At 40.1% G+C, this 21,237-nt stretch overlaps 2 protein-coding genes across 4 annotated transcripts; one reads left to right on the forward strand and one right to left on the reverse strand.

Annotated features, from left to right (window-relative positions):
- Nucleotides 1–288: 288 nt before the first annotated feature.
- On the reverse strand, nucleotides 289–16,517 carry hid1a (HID1 domain containing a). 2 transcript variants are annotated; one of them, XM_063018589.1, is made up of 19 exons: nucleotides 16,431–16,517; nucleotides 11,110–11,259; nucleotides 9,712–9,882; nucleotides 9,054–9,176; nucleotides 7,970–8,076; nucleotides 7,311–7,427; nucleotides 6,755–6,962; nucleotides 6,232–6,288; nucleotides 6,007–6,147; nucleotides 5,423–5,513; nucleotides 5,188–5,339; nucleotides 4,907–4,985; nucleotides 3,963–4,127; nucleotides 3,241–3,468; nucleotides 2,812–2,957; nucleotides 2,565–2,654; nucleotides 1,538–1,629; nucleotides 1,296–1,454; nucleotides 289–1,211 (listed from the first exon to the last, which is right to left on the reverse strand). In XM_063018589.1, exons 1-19 carry the CDS (start codon nucleotides 16,449–16,451, stop codon nucleotides 1,148–1,150), a joined length of 2,361 nt encoding a protein of 786 aa, XP_062874659.1. In that variant the 5' UTR covers nucleotides 16,452–16,517; the 3' UTR covers nucleotides 289–1,147. The 2 variants fall into 2 exon arrangements, with proteins under 2 accessions (XP_062874659.1, XP_062874658.1); XM_063018588.1 differs by lacking the exon at nucleotides 16,431–16,517 and adding an exon at nucleotides 12,694–12,840.
- A 1,532-nt stretch (nucleotides 16,518–18,049) lies between these two features.
- LOC134336208 (protein VCF1) lies at nucleotides 18,050–20,727 on the forward strand. 2 transcript variants are annotated; one of them, XM_063018919.1, is made up of 5 exons: nucleotides 18,050–18,105; nucleotides 18,216–18,347; nucleotides 18,470–18,603; nucleotides 19,888–19,996; nucleotides 20,388–20,727. In XM_063018919.1, the coding sequence occupies exons 3-5, from the start codon at nucleotides 18,587–18,589 to the stop codon at nucleotides 20,616–20,618; spliced, it is 357 nt and encodes a 118-aa protein (XP_062874989.1). In that variant the 5' UTR covers nucleotides 18,050–18,105; nucleotides 18,216–18,347; nucleotides 18,470–18,586; the 3' UTR covers nucleotides 20,619–20,727. The 2 variants fall into 2 exon arrangements, with proteins under 2 accessions (XP_062874989.1, XP_062874990.1); XM_063018920.1 differs by having other exon boundaries at nucleotides 18,055–18,347; nucleotides 18,473–18,603.
- Nucleotides 20,728–21,237: the final 510 nt, after the last annotated feature.

Genomic DNA, 21,237 nt, shown 5'->3' on the forward strand with positions numbered 1-21,237 from the left:
GACTGCTTCTGGATTACCTCTTTTCAGTATAAAACTGGACTAAATATGTACTTTTATAATATGTACAGTGTCCAAACTTTTGCAAACAACTGTATAAATTTTAAGACAAAATATTATCACCAACAAATAGGTCTATGTCTAATATATTGGGGTCACTTGGCCCATGAAGGTCCTTGGAATTTTCCTACCTGGTGGAATGGATGGATGGATGGATGGATAACTTTGTTAATCCCAAAGGGAAAGTCAGAAAATGTTTTATTTTCCAAGTAAGGTACTAAAATAAGCACATTTTGACCTTTTGGAGATCTGTAGAGATATTTTATATATTGAGACAAAAATCTGACTTTAAACACTGAGCACATTATATACATTACACCATTTCATTAGCAAATCTGATATGCAGACAAAAATAGTAATATAAGGTCACAAACATTTCTCATTGGCATTTAGCAAACAGTTTACAGCTGAATACCCATGAACTATGGGAACCACACCGGCCTGAAGTCTGTCCCTGTCTGAATTATTGAATTTAGTCACAATTTCAACTAATACCATGCCGACAGAGTAAATAAAAAACAACTGAAGTTATACCGCCGACTAGTGGCACGTACAAGGCAACACAGTCACAGATATGCCAAGGGTCACACAATGCCATTCACCATCAGACTAAAAGCAACCAGATTTAGCAGGCTTTCAGCTTTGCTTACCATCATACTAATAGATCATATGGTTTATATACAGTGGTAATTTATATTCCAGTTGTTAGACGACTCATTAATGCACAGTGAACAGACTCGAGTCTCAGTGGTCTGAGGTCTAAACTGCTAGACATTACACGCATGGTTTTATCTAAGTGCAGAGCTATATATAGAAACACTATCTTTTGTACAGCAGCCGTCTACACACATAAACTCAGTACAGATTTCTAGCTGGTACACAATATCTGACTGACTAAAACCAGTGAAGTCTAAGCATAAGTCTAATTTTATCAAGTGAGCCTTGGAGAGCAGAGTTACAGCATTGTGATGAACTCAGACAAGCTTTGAATGAGCGGACTGGTGGCGGTGGTCATGTTGTGGGTAAAGAGCTGAGACGGATCATTCAACTCTTCTGGAGTCAATGACAGGCAGCTCAAAGCACAGAGCTTCTACATCTTCTGGATCTCAAAGAGGCGGACGTCTGTGTCGTACCAGATTGGCGGGTCCACGTTGCTACAAAAAAGACAGAATAATGTAGAATCCATTTTCCCTGAGGTCTCAATATGTTAGGTGATTTGTATGCTGTTTAATACTTACCGAAGATACACAACGCCCCACATGTATGTGCGGAACCACATAGCAGTGCCAGCGTTGGCCTGGTACTTTCGGATTAGGATAGGGTGAGGAACAGGTAGCAGCCCCACTAGCGTGCCATGCTGAAGGAACTTCAGAATTTCAGACTCATCTGTCAAACCCCTGCATGACAAAAACATATAACATCAAGAGATCTACAACACTGAGTGTTTTACTGACATCTTTATGCTGTAGTGTCTCCTTACTTATCAATGCAGATCTTTTCCACCTGGGGTACCAGAACCTGCAGCAGGCGCATGATGGTCTGCAGAGGAAGCTTACTCTTCCAGGTCAGCACCTGCACCAAAGAGGTTTTGCTAATGTCAGTTAATGACAGCGTGTTACAGCTACATTAACATGTTTTATCATACCTCAAAAGTGTTCGGACACCTGACAATGAGCTTGTTGGACACTTATTTAAAAAATACAGTGACCTCTGTGTGATCTTTTCAGCTATAACAACTACTCTTCTGAGAAGAAAATTAAAGCTCTCACTTATTATAAAATATCTGTGGTCATATATTCAAGACAGTTCAGGAAAGAAGGCACAGTAATATCCCACAACTAGAAGTAATCTCAAAGACACAGCGGGTAAATAATAAAAAACAGAAAGACTCCTGACTGGCTATGAAAGAGGGTGCAAGCTGTGATATCCACCAAAGAAGTGTTACCAAGTACTGATTAGTACGACGTTTTTTGCAAATTGCAATTGGGGACAGTGGTAACCTAATTTTTGGGGACAGTGGTAGCCTAATGTGAAGAGCTTTGGGCTATCAATCCAAAGGTTGAGAGTTTGAATCTCAGCTCTGCCATGCAGCCACTGTTGGGCCCTTGAGCAAGGCCCTATAACTCTCTCAGCTCCAGGATCGCCGTACAATGGTTGACCCTGCGCTCTGACCCCAGCTTTCAAACGAGCTGGGATATGCAGAAAAAGAAATTTATTGTACTGTACACCCGTATATGTATATATGACAAATAAAGGCATTCCATGTTATTCTATACTATTCTAATGCAACAATTACCATTTAATGTCATTTTATTAAATCTAAAAATAATATTGTGTTAAAATTAACCAAAAAACTTTTTTCTGCAGATGTCAAGACAAATTATTTCCTTTATTTTAGGGAGCACAAACAAAGATACAACCTCAAATGCTTCCGTTTGTATTCAGAATCCATAGTTTGAATATCTATATTCCTTTTATTCAGTTCAACAGATTGAAAAGCTACGCACCCACTCTGGCGTCGGTGTCCAGTATGTCGCAGCTGATGATGCACTTGACAGACGTCTTCTGGCCATTTCTGCCTCTGTGTAGAAGACGTCCTGAACAGAACATAAGGAGGCAATGGCAATGCCTGACTTCAGAAAACATTAATTAATCATGAAACATTTATTAATACCACGTCAGGTCACTTTCAATTTCTACTACTGACATGCATGGCGTCAGGTATTTAAAAACATTCTGACACACTTCTCTCACCTCGTTGTCTCTTCCCGAGTTGGACTCTGTGTCACTGGCTCCATTTATGCCGCCATGTTCCGGTGAACGTGGTGATTCTCTCTGTGGCACTGAGACCATGGTACCATCCTCTGATACTTGGGACTTCTCTGTTAGTTTATCAATACCTGAAAATATATAACAACACCAAATCACAGGAGTTAGGACCCCTACTTAGAACAGCCAATTTGCAAGGTATAGGTGAGGCTAAAACAGCTGAACTGAATAATTAGGAGGGGCACCCACATACTCAAGTTGGGCTGGATATCAAATGACTTTTTATTTACTACATATGCTCTCTTCGTGTGTAGTGAAAGTACAGTGTAACAAATGTTTACAGTATATGTAGTGCATTATACACCCATTAAAAAAAAACATCACATGTCTAAAATGTCCATCCCTTGTTGTTACCTGGCATGGCCACAAGGCTGGCCTTCAGTGTGCCCGGCTCGGCAGGTACAGCGGGTCGAGAGCCCTCCATGGACACTGTCTCCTGGGAGTTGGTGCGAGACATGGCATCGGGAGATTTCTTCTTCTTCTGCAGTGCCTTTTGAATTGTTGCAGAATCAGCGGGTAGGTTGGCCAGCTGGTGGAAGACGTTACGCTTGCGGATAATAGCGTATACCAGGTTGCAGTTGCCTGATTCATAATAGACAATTAGAATGTTGTTCAATCAAAAAAAACAAAGGAAAGATCAAACAATGAACAATGAAGACGATCATTTAATTTTTGTCATTGTTAATTATATCTTAACACTGGTTAAAATAACAGTCTAAAATGGAACTGTGGTAGTTCAGCGGTTAGGGTACAGGACTATAGAACTGGAAGGTCACTGATTCAAGCCCCATATCTGCCACATTGCCACTGATGGGTCCTTAAGCAAGGCTCTTAACCCTCATATGCTTGCAATGGATACAGTCTTAACTGTAAGTCACTTTGGATAAAGACGTTTGCTAAATGCTGAAAATTTAAAAGAGTCAACAATGTAGTCAACAAATAATAATATTCCCAACAAATTCCCAATTAAGTATTTCTAACTGAGTGTTTTCTGTGTTGTTTAATGACGTCTTATTGCATCCAAACAAATTGTAGATTAATCCAACACATAAGACACTGACAACATTGCATCATACCATCAAACTGATACTGGATTATGTTGTTAAAGGCCTCCAGCAGAAAGAAGACCAAGTGATGGTTCTGAGCAGCCGAGAACAGAAACCAGTTTGTGGAGAAGGCCTCCAAAAGATGCAGGAGCTTATTGGCTGCCACCATGGACAGGCTCTTCAGGTAAGGAGACACTAAACAAGTGAAAGACACAGTTAGATAAAGACAAAGGCCTCTTTTACACTCAAAGCCTGTTTAAATACAAGGTTACCTTAATCAGTAATGACAGGCTTTGTATTATTCAACCATGCTGACTGAACACTTTCACAGATAAATGACCTAGTGCTTGTGGTGTAACATGAACCAGTTACAAATAAAATACAGCCCATTATTTAAGGGATGTATCTATTATTCCCTTAAAATATTTCAAAAATATATATAAATATAAAAAAACAGCCTAGTGGGTAGAGCTTTGGGCGATTAATCAAAAGGTTAGGAGTTTGAATCTGGGCTCTGCCATGCCGCCACTGTTGGGCCCTTGAGCAAGGCCTTTAACCCTCTTGATTCCAGCTTCCAAACAAGCTGGGATATGCAAAAAAGAATTTTATTGTACTGTACACGTGTATATGTATATATGACAAATAATGCCATTCTTCAAAAAATATTACACACTCAGTACTGAGTTACCCTCAGCACTTTCATTCTTCAGTCTCTATAAATAAATATTACCACAGAAGCTTTGCAATTTTTAATCTGTTATGTCCCAGTGTCTGGAAAGCGTGGCATTACAGGGTCTGCAATTACAGAAGCCAACATGCTATTTACTCAGCAATTGTACTAGAACACATTAACGTTGACCCGGTTAACATCCGTGTCAATGTGCATGTGCAAAAGAGGCCATGCGTAAAAAAATCCATGGAATCATTATGGACATATCATTGCAAATAGATACAGTTAATGTGAAAACACTTACCATTCACTACAATGGTGAGTAGGCAGTCAAAGAGTGGTTGCAGACGCTGATGTCCACTTGTAATGATCTTGTGAAAAACCTAAATATGTTGAGTTAATATGTGGCAATAAAAGAAAGTCTATTAACAGTTTGTCTGCTAGTGAAGTTAAATAGGCAAAAGTCCATTTATTTTGTTATTTTAGATAATCATTTTAAACATCTTGCAAATATTTGTTATATCACTATATAAGCAATCATCTAAATTGTTCAACCCCAAAAATGAAGGACAGACTTGGCCTTACCACAATCAGAAGGTCAGCATGTGTGCCAGTGAAAACTGGAATATCCATAGGTACACGAAGAGAGTAGGGTTTGTTAAGACGCACCCCAAAATTCCTCTCGCCACTCAGCAGAAGCAAAATGAACACCCCAATGTGCATGAGACCAACACGGGCTACAGACAAGGAACACTCAGGATCAGTTTGATCTGAGCTAATGACATACACATTTGAAGCAGCACACGTTTAGCTTACTTACACTGGTCAGCCCGGGCATCATTCAGGTAGTAGAGAATGGGTACCAGGACATCAAGAACATCACTGCTCTTCAGCACGAAGAACAGGAATTTCTAAAACACAGATACAAGCAAATTAACTCTTAAAAACAGCTCCCCAAATATAATGGTGTAAAATTTTTATCCCGGCCAACAATTACATGGGTTTATAAAGATGGTAAAAATACAAAAATAATAACTGGCCAAGTCAGCAGACACCTGATCATGAGTTGTTGGATATCCAATTCCAAATCAGTGGGCATTGATGTGGCATTGCAGTGACCTTTTTTTTTCCACTAAGGGGACAAGTGGACTGAAAACATGCTAGCATATGAATCACAGAATAACAGAAACACAAGACCCCTCTACTTAAGTAGCAAAGTATTCAGACTTTCACTGATCTTTTGGTGTACGAGACAAAACTAATGCTCCACCATCATCACCGCCGCTATATAACATAGACTCTAATGTAAAGTATACCAAACAAAAAACAAAAACTTTAAGACCTAACATTTGTATAAGTAATTTAAAGAACCATCGCTTTACACACAAAAGTCTGCTCTAATACCTTGTTGAAATCACAGAGTTTCCAGAAGAGAACCAGCAGCTCTTGGTGGAACTGGATCTTCTTGGTGGAGTTGGGCAAGTAGGTCTGAGTGAGCGGGTTGGTCAGCAGCCGAGCCAGGCCTTTCAGCACAAAGTCATAATCCTGGAAGGAAGTTAAAAACCTTCATTTACAAGAACAAATGTTGATAGGATATATTTTAGGACATTGATTTGTCATGCTACATACCTCCTCCCTGTGGATTCTGGACAGGTAGTTCACAAAGAGGTTTTGAGGGCCAGCAGACTACAAAATAATCCAGAAAAAATATAAAATAGTATAAAAATATCAAAAAGATATTTCTATTTGTATTATCACTGGGTAAATGCACCTCTTTTGTTTATCTGGATCCCCTTTTTTGGTATTTGTAGGACAACTTGCTTTTGAACCTGGCTGTCACATAATATTAATAAACTACAAAACACAGAACTTTGGACGACTGCTGTAAAGTAGACTAAGAAGTAGACTAAGCTGCCATCTGTGACAACCACTCCATTCAAAAAGCTAATAAATAAAATATATTATTTAATGTACAGCACACTATGTTGAATAAATAATTCCTTACTAGCTTTAATATTACAGCAAAAATGTAAGTAAAATGTATTAATTACAATGGACAATGCCTTTTTCACACCTTCAGGCTTGTTTAACACAGTGTGTGATAGGGTACATGTGCTTTGTATGTGTGCTGAAGGTGTGGTGGTGCTCCTACATCCTGCTCGTCCATGCTGGAGGGGGAGGGAGCGCGCTGAGGCTGAATGTTTTCGTGCTCCAGAGTGACGATAAGGATCTGGACTGCCTGCTCTACCAGCTGCTCCCGGTAGTCGGAGAACAGCAGGTGGTTGTAGGGAATGCCGTAGCCCACTGGGTCATACGCGCACACCACGTTGATCAAGGAGGTAAACAAAGGCAGAGCATGTCTAAACAGAGTGTAGAGATAAAACACAATGACGTTGTGAATGAAGGACCTTAACAAGGCAGTGCATTAGAAAACAAAATGCTTCTGTAATAAATATAACCACATGGGCTCAGAAACACATAGAAAAACTCGTCACCTAACACCAGTTTATCATTGCAGCTACAAATGCAAGTTGAGAATCAACAATGCAAAGAGGAAGCTATAGACACATTTAATCAGTTGCAACTAGTCACTGCATGTCTTTAAAATGTATCCAACAGAATAACATTAGCATTAATTATGGACCAATACCTTTTTTTAATTAAAGCATCAATACATTAATGTGTGCATGGATGTACAACTTCCTTACCTATTCTCAGTAGAGCAAAAAAAGGTGACCCAGGGGTTGAGGATGTTCCCATCTGAAGCTGGAGGCAGGTACATGGCCTCAGAGAAACAGGTCAGCAGCAACCTTAATAGCTCTGTCCTGCAAATGTACCAAACACTGTGAGAAACAGTTCATGGCTTTATTTAAGTCTAAAAACATATACTTTTTTAAAATTTAGTGGCAGATTGAAACTTGCGAGTTCGAGATTTCAGCTCTAGTGTATTAATGAATTTTACCACTGCGCCACCCAAGCATCGTGTGACATTGCCAATTGTGTTTCGATCTCTGGAGTGGTGGACTAAAGCAATACACTACTGTGCCATTTAAGTATCAAAAAGAAAACTGAATTATGATTTAATTACACTATTGCAAACTGGATTCAAATTTTATTAATACATATCAACGTGACCCACATCAGAATTGAATACATTAAATTATATGTGACTTTTGCTGTTCAAATTAAAAAAAACGTGTGTATGTGGAGGGGATGGATTCATTGTTACCTAATAAGCTTGTTGAAAGACCTGAGATCCAAATCTCTCAGAACAGGCCTTGTATGGTGGTTACTGATTAAAAGGTTACAGCAGAAACCTGAACAAACACACTCCTCCAGGAATAGAAGCACTTGACTACATGCTTACCTATTCATATCATGGATGTAGTTGAGTGGAGGGGACTGTGCAAAGCCCACCCCAGCTTCCCAGATGTACTCGCAGCTGTCTAAAGACTGCATGTCCTCAACTGAGTCCTACACAGAAAAAACAACTTATAATTTAGTTTTTTATGAAATTCAGGTTTTAAATAAAGAACCAAAATCTATGTCAGAAAATCACTTATGCAGGTTCCAATAAATGTTATAAATTTAACTCTTTTATCATCATATGGCACCATTTAAATTGCAATGGTCTGGCAGTAACTGCTGGTTAAATAATAAACATGTTCTAGACCCCCTTGTTTACATGAATATGTTTGATGTATTTAAAAACACATATATATGCATATACGTATATGCTAGTCTTCACAGGGCAGTTGTAGCCTAGTGGTTAAGGTACTGGACTAGTGATCAAAAGATTGCTGGTTTAAGCCCCACCACTGCCAGGCTGCCACTGTTGGGCCCCTGAGCAAGGCCCTTAACCCTCGATTGCTTAGACAATATACTGTCACAGTAATGTAAGTTGCCTTGGATAAAAGCGTCTGTTAAATGCCAAAAATGTAAATGTGAATCTAGCCCACAAACTGCTGGGATCTGGGATCCAGTGTTTGAACCCCCAGTGGTGCTATTGGTCGGTTAGGCATCTACATGCAAACATAATTGGCTATGTCTGAGGGGTGATGGCTGAAACCCTGTGATGGATAAAGTGGTAGTAAACCATGAAACGTGAAAATATACAGTATATAATCAATAAATGCCATAACATACATGTCAGAAACACAATAGGAAAGTAAAGAAGATTAAAGTGCAGACTAAATTCCTGCTTGAAAACACTTGTTCAGAACAAGCTTATCCTATCAAACACCTCTTCCGCGCCCACTACAAACCATCCACGCCCTTCTTCTCCTTTTCGCAAAGTTGTACAAGAAAGAAAATGCTTACTCTACTTCCTCATGCCACAGACCAACTGGCCCTGTCAGCCAGTAATACAAATGTAGAGGGCAAACATAACAGCAGGGTAGAATAAAGGTGTGACACTGTAAAAGCTATAGTGATTCAGACAGGTCACTTACGGGACCTCCTCTCTTGTGGCTCTGCACGGTGAAGTCCGGACAGAAAAGCAGGTCGGCGATGGCCAGCAGAAGCGACTCTGCCAGGGGCCGAGCCCCATCATCGTCGTCGTCCATCTCGTCCACCTGTTGGGGCAAGACGGAGCTGTCTCTTGTAAAAAATACAAACGTGGTTAACAAGAAATCTATAAAACAAATACTGCAGAATGAATACAGAATGTATGCCATATTCTAGTGGGTGCTTGGGTGGCACAGTGGTAAATCCAGGGCCATTGGGAAGGGGGGGGGAATTGTATTGTTTTTTGTACTTGTCAGATGCATTCTTATCGTTCTAAAATTACCGCTCATACTGGATCGTTTTTCGGCTACAACAGGCTATGGAATGTACAGGTTGGAGTTAATCTTTGAGTAGTCCTCCCACTTTGAGACCTGATACCTTTGTGCCAACCTCTTTCTCATACTCTCACAGAGAAGCCTGAATTAGGGCTCTGTGTGAGACGCAGCTCTATTCCATCACTTAGGAGCCTTTACAACTCAGTGTGCAATTGTTGTCCTTTTAAGAACGTCCACCAGAATGCTCGCCTGGCAGGAAATGGTTATAAACTGGCATCTGAATGTTCTGGTCTGAATAAAGTTGAATTTTAAGTGCTGTTATGCTTACCCCAGCTCGGCCTGCCCCAGGAACAGTGGACCAGAAGAAACCTCTCCAATCCTGGTCCTCAAAAATATACGGCAGGATTCGAGTGAGAATGCGAGTACAGTTTAGCACTACCTGCTTCTCTCTCTCGCTGGGACATCCCGACTCGGCTGCCTGCACCAACTTCTCCACTGCCTGGCAATCACAAATGCATATAAATACATACACAATGAAGCATTTTGACACCTGACCATTAGCTTGTTGGACATCCAATTCCAAAACCATGGGCACCGTTATCTCCCTCTGAGCAATAACATAATCTATTCCTTTAGTAAAGGGTTTCTCCAATATTTAGAAGTGTGTTTTAAAAGAAAATTGTATTTCTATGACACTGAGATCAGAAGACCTGACTCAAAATCGATATTTCATTTTATCTGAAGGTGTGCAATAAGATTAGGGTCAAAGCTCGGAGTAGACCACTGCCTGGACCATCAAACCTCGCTTTGTGCACAGGGGCACAATCATTCTCAAACATGTACTGCATGTCTGGGAACTGACTACATTATCTATGTAAAAATATAGAAACCACAGGAATGGCCTTGGGTGGCACAGCTGTAAAACACACTAGCACACCAGAGCTGGCATCTTAAACTCGTGAGTTCGAATCTTAGGGCGCTTATAGGGACAGTGGTTGGCTAGTCAAGTGGTAGAAGGGATTCCTCATACCTGCTGCAATTACAACCTCTACTGGCTGATTGATGGTTCATGCACAAAGACAGGGGATAATAGAGATCAGTGCATGACTCTCCATACACTAGACTGAACCCCCTCGTGCAGGTGTAAAGAAGCTGTCGGCTATTGCACACGTGTTGTATTAGTCACGGCTCTCCTCTGTCTGTAGTGGATGTCAGCAGCAGTAGAGGAGACAAAATGTGTTAGGGTAATTGGGTACGACTACATTGGGAGTAAAACTGGGAAAAATGGATAAATAAAAAACACAGGAACTGAACCTACACCCACTCCAAAAAGTTCATAATCTCACCAAATGCAGCAAATAGACAAAGAAAATCTAATTCTTAGAGCTGCAATTTAGTGCATATTGGCCCAGCCTGAGCTGCACACACTGATACAGGACTGTTTTTATTGCCACTGATAGCTAACCATTAAAAGGAAGCAGAAAGCTGGAGACAGGAAAGGAAGCACATTGACTGCCTTTTCCTGCGTCTGCAGGGTATAAGCACATCATGTTCACCCAAACAATCTCTGCCACAGATTAATGAAAAGCAAAACAATCCACCAGGAATGCAACATTATCTGCAGAACCATAGATTTCACTTCACTATTTCACAGCACAATTTACATCGAGACATTTTGTCCATAACAAAGTGGTCATCTGGCTCCCAGTGCAGCTTTGAATCCTACCTTGTAACACAGGGTTGCCAAATTGGAAGGTGATTCCTCCCTCACTGCTCGGATCTCTGCTGCTGGCACAAGAGCAAACACGTCCTGTATGGAGGTGGCGGTGTCTGCCCAAAACTGGTCCCAAAAGGCATCATCTGTGGCCTCCACTGGCTGCAAGGTAAAAACACAGGGAGTGAAACATGGACCAGCATATAAAGCCTTACAAATACTTTAACAATTGTTCAAGACCATGGGTATTGTAGAGGCTCACTTGACTGTGGGCAGTGTAACAAATGTTCCTGTAGTTTTCTTTTTATTAATGGTAGAACTTTATTTTGGGATTAAATCAGACCATCATGAGAAATGTTCTTTTAGGATTAGATGCCAAAAAGTTGTCAAAAAGTATCCCATACACTTTCACACTTGTGCAATCAATCTTGTTCTATTTATATCAGCTACTAGAAGTACATAGCTGTAATCAATCATCATTACTAACAAGGATATAGGTGACCATTTATTTTTAATTTATTAGGATTTTAACGTCATGTTTCACACACTTTGGTTACATTCATAACAGGACAGGTAGTTACTCAATACACAAGATTTTGAATGTCAAACACAGTCATGGACAACTTCGTATCTCCAGTTCACCTCACTTGCAGACCCAGACCGCTCCACCTGGGAATCAAACCCAGGACCTTCTTGCTGTGAGGCGACAGTGCTACCCACCTTACCACTGTGCCGCCCAATTAGATGACCATGCCATGAAGTAAAATATCCTTCAACACCAGTATTTATCAATCCAAAAGGAACAAACTAAAATCCAGCATTTTCTACATATTACCCTAAATGTGCCATAACCTTTGCACATGCCACATTTTATGTTTTCACTATGTTACATTTAGCTAATAAATATTGTATATTAAAATCTGCTAATTTCTGTTCACTGTGGATTTTATATTTAATACTAACACTGGATGTGACCAGGGGTGTGTAAACTTTTGCAAGGCTGTAAGTAAGGCAAGATAAACACGTCACGCGTGAAGCTAAAATCTCGCGTTATTAGAGGCTCCAACTAAGCAGCTGGATGTTTATTAGATACAATAAATGTCATTTTTGATTCAGTTTACATCGACTCACAAACACAGATCTCAAATCACACTCGCTCAGATTAGAAAATGTATAAAGTCAAAATAAACAGACTGAACTGGGTGCGAGTTGATGTAAACATTAAAACCGACATGTAATCTAGACGGATGGATAATGTTAGAAATCTGACTCTGTGTAATTTGTCTATTATTAACGTTATTTATAGATTACATCTCAACATCCTGAGGCACGACAGGTGCAACAAGCCGATTATTAAACGAAATGTTAATATTTGATTACAAAAGAAAATCTAGAATAAAAACAGACTCGTGTATTGACCACTGTCTGTTTTGTTTTGGCTTTATAATCAGAACTAGATCCTGTATATTATGTGCATCTCTCATCCTTCATGTTGCAGTAACGTTACAATCTGCTGTTTCTGACCGCTGTTTAGTCTCCATCTGGAACCTTCTGCGCACTTACAACGCTACAAATTTAAAACAGAAGCCCACTAACCTGTGTTTTAGTAGTCAGCTGTATTACCGCTTTCCGAAATTTCAGCTTTGAATCCGTATTTCCCATTTTGCTTGATAATTTTCTCCTCAATCTGACAGACAGAGCGTCGATGCTGTGAGCCCAGTCTGATCCCCCTCCCTCCTCCTCCTGCGCTCTAGTGAGCTGTTGTTCAACAACGAATCGACTCTTTGAGTCGGCTCTTTTTGGTCGACGTTGGGAAACGACTCGCTGTGAATTGCCTTTTACATTTACATTTTCGGCATTTAGCAGACGCTCTTATCCAGAGCGACTTACAGAAGTGCTTCCATAGTAAACATTTCATTACTCTAGTTTAAGTAGACAACAGTCCCAAGAACACAAATCTACGGAGCCCCTAAGGTGACATCCAGGAGTGGGAATGAGATAGTGGCCACGACTTAAAAAGGTTTTGAAACTGTATAAGTATTAGCTTATATAAAGCCAGGCTTACCTTTGTTGGATGGCCATGTACATGAATTCCCCTACAGCATATATCCGATTCTGTAGGATTTGTGCAAGCTGTGAAAATAAAAGGATCTTGTTACCACACCTTACTAAGTGGTGGCCACGACTTAATTATCTCGTTCCCACACCTTATTAAGTGGTGGCCACGACTTATCTCGTTCCCACGCTTTATTAAGTGGTGGCCACGACTTAACTATCTCGTTCCCACGCCTTATTAAGTGGTGGCCACGACTTAATTATCTCGTTCCCACGCCTTATTAAGTGGTGGCCACGACTTATATCGTTCCCACGCTTTATTAAGTGGTGGCCACGACTTAACTATCTCGTTCCCACGCCTTATTAAGTGGTGGCCACGACTTATCTCGTTCCCACGCTTTATTAAGTGGTGGCCACGACTTATCTCGTTCCCATGCCTTATTAAGTGGTGGCCACGACTTAACTATCTCGTTCCCACGCCTTATTATGTGGTGGCCACGACTTAATGAGCTCGTTCCCACGAGTTAATAAGAGAAAATAAGGCCTTAATAAAAAAATAATTTTTTTTTGGGGGGGATGTCACCTTAAGGGCTCTGTACAAATCTGCTAAAACCTGTTAGAACCAAAGTGTTTTTTTTGTTTGTTTTTTTTAAATGGAAAAGTGTGTTAGTAAGTGAGTACAAGTCAGCTTAAGTGCTTAGTAAAAAGGTGGGTTTTTAATCGTTTTTTAAAGATAGCAAGAGAGAGAGTTCCACCATTTGGGTGCAAGTACAGAGAAGAGCCTTGATGCTTGTCTTCCTCTAGTCCTGGGTGGAGGATCAAGTCGAGCGAGACAAGAGGCTCAGAGGTTGCGTGGTACAGAGCGGGGTTTGATTCGACCACGAAGGTAGCTTGTGGTTGTCCATTTTTGGCTTTGTAGGCGAGCATCAGAGTTTTAAACTGGATGCGTGCAGCTACAGGAAGCCAGTGCAGAGGACGCTTTTAATAGAACAAATAGAATAGAATGCCTTTATTTGTCATATATACATAAACAGATGTCACAACAAAATTTCCCAGCATATCCCAGCTTGTTTGGAAGCTGGGGTCAGACCGCAGACCTGTCTCATATCACAGGCATAATAAATACATGCAGTGAGGGGAACACTTTTGTTTTTGTTGTAGCCTGGCAGTTAGGTTACCAGATTAAAAATCGAAAGGTCACTGGTTTAAGCCCCTATCACTGCCTGGTTGTCACTGTTGGGCCCTTGAACGCTATTGTACGGCGCCCCAGGAGCAGAGAACATTGCTCAAGGGCCCAACAGTGGCTGCATGGCAGAGCTGGGATTCAAACTTTCAACCTTTCAGTTAATAGCCCAAAGCTCTACCCAATATGCTACCGCTGTACCATAAATTTTTTTTCCAGGAGCATAGGTTAGGAATTTGGCATGAGTGGTTACAAGGTAAAGTACAATAAGTGAAGGTGTTTCCTCGTTGCAATATAGCAAGGTAGTCTGTCCATGTTCGCGTTTGTGAGCGTGTGTGTGTGTGTGTGTGTGTGTGTGTGTGGCACAGCTGGTGGGGTGTCAACATGAGTTCTGAGGACCAGGGTCAGGGATTTTAGTTCTTGTCTTCACTCACTATGTTTTTTTTTCTGTAATTACGTAAAATACTAGTGAGACAGCAAATTTAATCCTGAAAATAAAGTGCATTCAATAAAGATTTTCAAAATATTACAAAACTTAACATTTAAATTAAACACTTATGTTAAAAAAATCCATTATGAGAGAATCAGATCTCATGGTGTACATTTAATCCTGGTGTACATTTAACCGTATTAGATTTTTAATTTATAAATATTTATATTATTAGTACGGTGGCCGAGAAGTGCAAAACAAATTTACATTTCAGAAAACAAAATTACAAAAAAACAAAAACAAATTTACAACAAAAGCAAAAACAAATTTACAAGTGCTCGGGTACCCAGTGTTTGTAAATATGTTTTGGCATATGTAAAAGTGTTTCAGCACTTGTAAATTTATTTTCGGCATATGTAATTTTGTTTTCTAAAATGTATATTTGTTTTGCACTTCCCGGCCGCACATTTCACTTTTATTCTTAGTAACGTGACATAACCTGTTTAATACACCGCTGTATGAGTAGCACAGTGGGCGGAGTGCGTTGTTTTGCCTAAAATATGGTTCTGACTTATTATAAAGAATGAAAATAATAAATTTTAAACACCATAAATAAAACCTTTGTTCTCATGACTGTGTAAGGTCCCCCCCTGCTGCTATAACCAGCGCACACACACCGTTACTAAGAATAAAAGTGAACACTACTTAATATAATTCCCTCAGTCTCCCACTGATAAAAATACGGAACAAAGCGTCCTGTATCAGTTCAATACTGAACGCGGCGTTTAGTCTCCAGATGAAGAAGGATTGTGTATGTTACAGGACGGTGGGTAACCCTGGTTTGATTGTCTCTTATATAGTGAGTGAGATAAAACTCAGCACAAAGCTTCATCAGTCCCGCACATGCTGCTGCTTTAATATAAGCTCCGATACACTGAGTCCAGTGTTACAAAAGTTAAACAAGCTTTAAAGCCTCGGTATCAAATGTTCCGTCCCTAATAAACAATGTTTTGTCCATTTTGTGTTAATTATTTTCATTATTTCGCTTTTGTTGTTCTTGTGGGAATTCCTTAGATGTTTAGAAGAGCGGACGGTAAATAGAGATGCACACGCCACGTCTAAACATCTGCACAAAACTTTCCACAAGAAAAACAATAGCGGGTCAACTGGATAAAATGATTTCCACAAACTAGACAAAACCTTGTTTATCGTCACCATCACAAACTCCGTTCACTTTATCGCTGAGAAACAGTTTGATTGACAGCAGGTAAGCAACACGCACTTCCGGTTTATTGTCCCTGCCTTTTCCGTCAAATATGTGCGGCCGGGAAGTGCAAAACAAATATACATTTTAGAAAACAAAATTACATATGCCGAAAATAAATTTACAAGTGCTGAAACACTTTTACATATGCCAAAACAAATTTACAAACACTGGGTACCCGAGCACTTGTAAATTTGTTTTTGCTTTTGTTGTAAATTTGTTTTTGTTTTTTTGTAATTTTGTTTTCTAAAATGTAAATTTGTTTTGCACTTCTCGGCCACCGTATATTAGCGATATGGTTATAGGTGATATAATCAGAAACACACAATAACAGATTATATTGCTAAGTGAAAAAGAGCCGTTTTAGGAACCGAAGGAGTCGAGAAATTGAAATGACTCACTAGAAGAGCCGAAATGCCCATCACTTCTGTGCTGAGTGTCAATAGTGGAGGCCAAACTTCCGGCTTCCAATCGCACGAGGCCGTTGCCAAGGCTCCGTCCTATATCGCTGTAGATGATGATAGTGCACTATATAGTGCACAAGAGCTTTTAAATCTGTGGTCTGTTCAGGTACAACAGGAGTGATGATGTTTTTATACAGCTAACATTAACACAACAATAACCAGTATATGTTCAACAACAATAAAAAATAAAAATGTGAAAAAAACAAAGCCAGAGGAATTACTAATCATTTAAGGAACCTTGTTCCAATAGCATAACAAATAAAATAAAAGAGACACATTAGGGCTGGGGTGCTCCCAGGGCACCTTCGGGCTGGGGTGCTCCCAGGGCACCTTCGGGCTGGGGTGCTCCCAGGGCACATTCGGGCTGGGGTGCTCTCAGGGCACATTAGGGCTGGGGTGCTCCCAGGGCACCTTCGGGCTGGGGTGCTCCCAGGGCACCTTCGGGCTGGGGTGCTCCCAGGGCACCTTCGGGCTGGGGTGCTCCCAGGGCACCTTCGGGCTGGGGTGCTCCCAGGGCACCTTCGGGCTGGGGTGCTCTCAGGGCACATTAGGGCTGGGGTGCTCCCAGGGCACATTAGGGCTGGGGTGCTCCCAGGGCACCTTCGGGCTGGGGTGCTCCCAGGGCACATTAGGGCTGGGGTGCTCCCAGGGCGCCTTCGGGCTGGGGTGCTCCCAGGGCACATTCGGGCTGGGGTGCTCCCAGGGCACATTAGGGCTGGGGTGCTCCCAGGGCACATTCGGGCTGGGGTGCTCCCAGGGCACATTCGGGCTGGGGTGCTCCCAGGGCACATTCGGGCTGGGGTGCTCCCAGGGCACATTAGGGCTGGGGTGCTCCCAGGGCACATTCGGGCTGGGGTGCTCCCAGGGCAACTTCGGGCTGGGGTGCTCCCAGGGCACCTTCGGTCTGGGGTGCTCCCAGGGCACATTCGGGCATTTCAAATGTTCTTTCTATATTCTGCTCTCAGAGCATTTTGTATGTTCTCTCTACAAAATGCTCCCAGGGCACATTAAAATGTCGAAATGATTAATAAAACGTATATGCAGCTACAAAGAGTACCTAAATACAAAATATAAATAAACATACATGATATTAAAGCTGGACTGCATGACAGAGTGGAATGAGGTGGCAGTTCCCCCCTTTTTGGTTTTGTTATTATTTATATCTACTATGAAATATACAGGCATAAACAAGCATATAAAAATCAGTGCTTCAATTTAGTTCTGTTTTTTTTATTTATTTATTATAAATCATATTAAAATGAATGACCATGATTTGCAGAATATTCTGTCAGGATGTGTACGATTGCTATAAGTGCTACTTTTCAGATTTCACATTTTGATAATAATAATAATAATAATATAATGGCATTTTTTGTTATTATTTAAAAAGGTATACTATTAACAGTAATATTATAATATAAAATAATGTAAAATAGGAATGTTATTTGAATACAGGAAATGACGCCATTAGCAAAGTGCTACTTGGTTTGTGTGCTGCGGGTGTGATTTCACGCATGCGCATTGCTATGTAAATAACAGCAGTAGCTGCTAAAGGCCAGTGTAGAGTTGCTATTTAGCTTAGCGCGCTTATTTTAGTTAATAAGGGCTACAGGTTGGTAGTTCAGTTATTAGGAAGTGTAAGGAATTGTTAATTATTTCAGCGATTATGTTGAACATCGTTACTGTATTTTAAATCTGTTTATCACACTTTATGTTTACAAGTTTAAAGTGCTAGCTAGCTAGCAGGGCAGTGACAGGATGACAGTGAGAGCAGCTGGCTAGTTTCAGACACTTTCTCGTCTTATGCGCTTTGTTTTGTATTAACTTGTTTACTGTTTTCACTATTACTGAAAGGTAAGGATTAATCTTAGTAAAGCTTTTAGCTTTCTCGCTAACTTAATTTGGTACACGACTCTAATGTTACCTGTTAGCTGGTATTGACCGTGATGTGTGTGTTTTGTTTTGTTTTGTTACAGCAGTGTGTGTTTATCTCCAGCTCATAATCGAGTGATTTGCGGTGGAACAGATTAAGATCCAGTGCCTGAAGCAGAAGTTTATCTTCCACTCTACAGGGATTTAACCTTTGTGCCATTATGTTAACGGAGAACAGGTGATTTGTTTATACGACACGGATGGTATATTTTATAGTAAGCGAACTTAACAGTGACTACACGACGATTGTCCAGTGGTATCAAATGCTGGAGAAAAAAAAGCAAAACATTTTGACCTGATATTTATTTGCTTTAGAAAATTGCATATAATTAATACATTGTTTTGTAATTAAACTCAGTGACCTTAGATTGTCAGCCAGGTCCCCTGTGTAGATTTTATATAGGGATGTAAATCTGATACCACTATCAAAGCACTAACTCTTAATAAAATAATAATTCTTATTAAAAAAAAATAACTACAGATTTTATGAAGCATCAGTAACAGTGTACAGATCTACAGTTTATTGGTGAATATATGGTCACATTTGAAATAAGTTAAATGAATATGTGTCATAGCCAGCATTACCATGAAATCAAATGCATTTAATTAAACTGCTGTTGTATCACAGACATTTTTTTTTTGTGATAGTGTGCCATGATAGTTTGGCACACATTCACTCATAAATTATTCCTGATCTTAAGTTATTATTAGAAATTATTTGGAAATTGTCTTAAAAGTGGACATTTCTGGAGACATTTCTGATTATTTAAATGTACAATATCATTAGAGCCCTATGAATTAAATTATTCCTAAAAATTAAAGAACAAAATAAAACAAACAATATTTTTTACTGAGGTATCCCCCATATTTCACCCAAACTGATCATTGCCTATTCCCCTGTTGTAGTTCTCTTGCTGCTTAAACCACTTTGGTTGAGGGAAAACTTAGACTCTGATACGCACAAAGCTGCTGTGTTTTTTCACCTCAAGAAGAGCCATACAAAAAAAAAAACACACTTTAAATATATCCCACCACTAGTACTGGTGCCTTTACCAGACAGCAGAGGCTGCTATTGCATCCCCCGCCTCCCCTGGCCAATTTTGCCTGTTTGGCCACCTGGCTATGTTAATAGTGCTTACTGGGATCTGGGATTCAAACTCAAGAGCTCAAGCTTTGGTATTTGAGCCAAAAATGTGTACATGAAAGTTCATGTAAAAAACAGACTCATGCTTCATGCATGAATTTGTTACACGGTTATTGAGGTCGTGACATTCATGCTCAAGACCCTATTGGCCAGTGATTTACCTAGTAACTGAGCCTAATAGCCTTAATACATTTACTGTGTGTATAGGATCAGGACTTGTCTAATTGCAATGTATTTTACAGAGTAAATGTTTAACATGAAAAGAACATTATTAAGATTTATTCATATGGCTCAAGCGTGTGTGGCTTATTGTTGTAGGAAACGTCAGCGTACTCAAGGTGAAGATGAGGATGCACAGCTGAGGCCTCAGGCCAAAAGATTAAGCGCAGCACCCTCCGAGGGAAGCCGAGAAGCATGGGAGTCTGAGGTAAAAAGATCAAACATCCTGTGAAGTGTAGATGTTATTTAAATGTATTTATTTCAGCCTATTAAAGTTGAAAACTATTAAAAATTATAGTGTGTAGAACTTGGCATGGTAAATAGAAACCTAATTTTATATCATATGAACATTGTGAAGTACAGCCTCGAGTTAACAGCTTAAGCTTAAAAAATAAATAAATAACAAAAACTACTTCATCCTTTTGACCGTTAGATGTCGCCAGATGTATTTTTTGTTATGCAAAGTGCTGTGCTACTGTGCTTCTGTCGACCATAATCAGATGGCTGATAATTTTTTGACAAATCTAGATGAAGCCCATCCTACAGTGCAACATAGTTAATGTTTGTGCAAATTATGTGTGTTTTTCCTAAACCCTCAGTCCTTAAGCAGTGACAGCAGTGGGGTCAGTAGCCCAGAACATGCAGCTGGGAGCAGCAGCAGCAGTGCTAGCAGTCAGTACGGAGCTGAAATCCTAAGATCCTGCAGTCCTTCTAGCACTTTGGACCAACCTGGCCCTGCAAGTCTCGGCTCATACCAAAATATCAACCGAGTCCTGAGAGAGGCTCACTTCCAAAGCTTACAGAACAAAGGTCAGTCACGGGACAGGTGACTTTAAGAGACATTTATCATCTCTGTGACTCATGTAAGCAATGACAACTATACTCTGTCTGAAAGCTGGGCTGTGTTCCCCAAAAGACTTGATAAAATTTTAAAATATTCATGTGCTCCATTGCTATTCGAGTCTGCTCTTACTTTCTGGATGTTTTTTCGTACTAGAGCTCTTATTTGTGATTAGTGTGCTTTTGAATTGGAATTGTGACCTTAAACTGTAAAAATGATTCAAGCACAAAAGTTCATGTTGTAAGCAATAATAGCTTGGTATTGATACAACATTTTATGATGTTCACACTGTGTATTTTCCCTCTGAACAGAGCAGTTTACATACAAATGAGAACCGAACAACTTGCGTGGAACTGCACTTGGAGCATAAACTTAATTTATCATTTTTATCGGGTCAGTGCGGATTCAGTTGTGCACTTGTATAGTGAGCCAGTTACATTTAAAATACAGCAACAATCGTCTCATAATCAACATCTTTTGATTATTTATTGAACTGCAATGCTGCATAACCACTTCATGTATGTTAAAAGGAGGAAAAGCCCTTGGACATATTATTAGGCACACGTTTAAATTTGCTCACTCTGCCTCTGTTTGGTTTTAAATTAAGA

Source organism: Trichomycterus rosablanca, chromosome 22, assembly GCF_030014385.1.
Source record: "Trichomycterus rosablanca isolate fTriRos1 chromosome 22, fTriRos1.hap1, whole genome shotgun sequence".
NCBI lineage: Eukaryota > Metazoa > Chordata > Actinopteri > Siluriformes > Trichomycteridae > Trichomycterus > Trichomycterus rosablanca.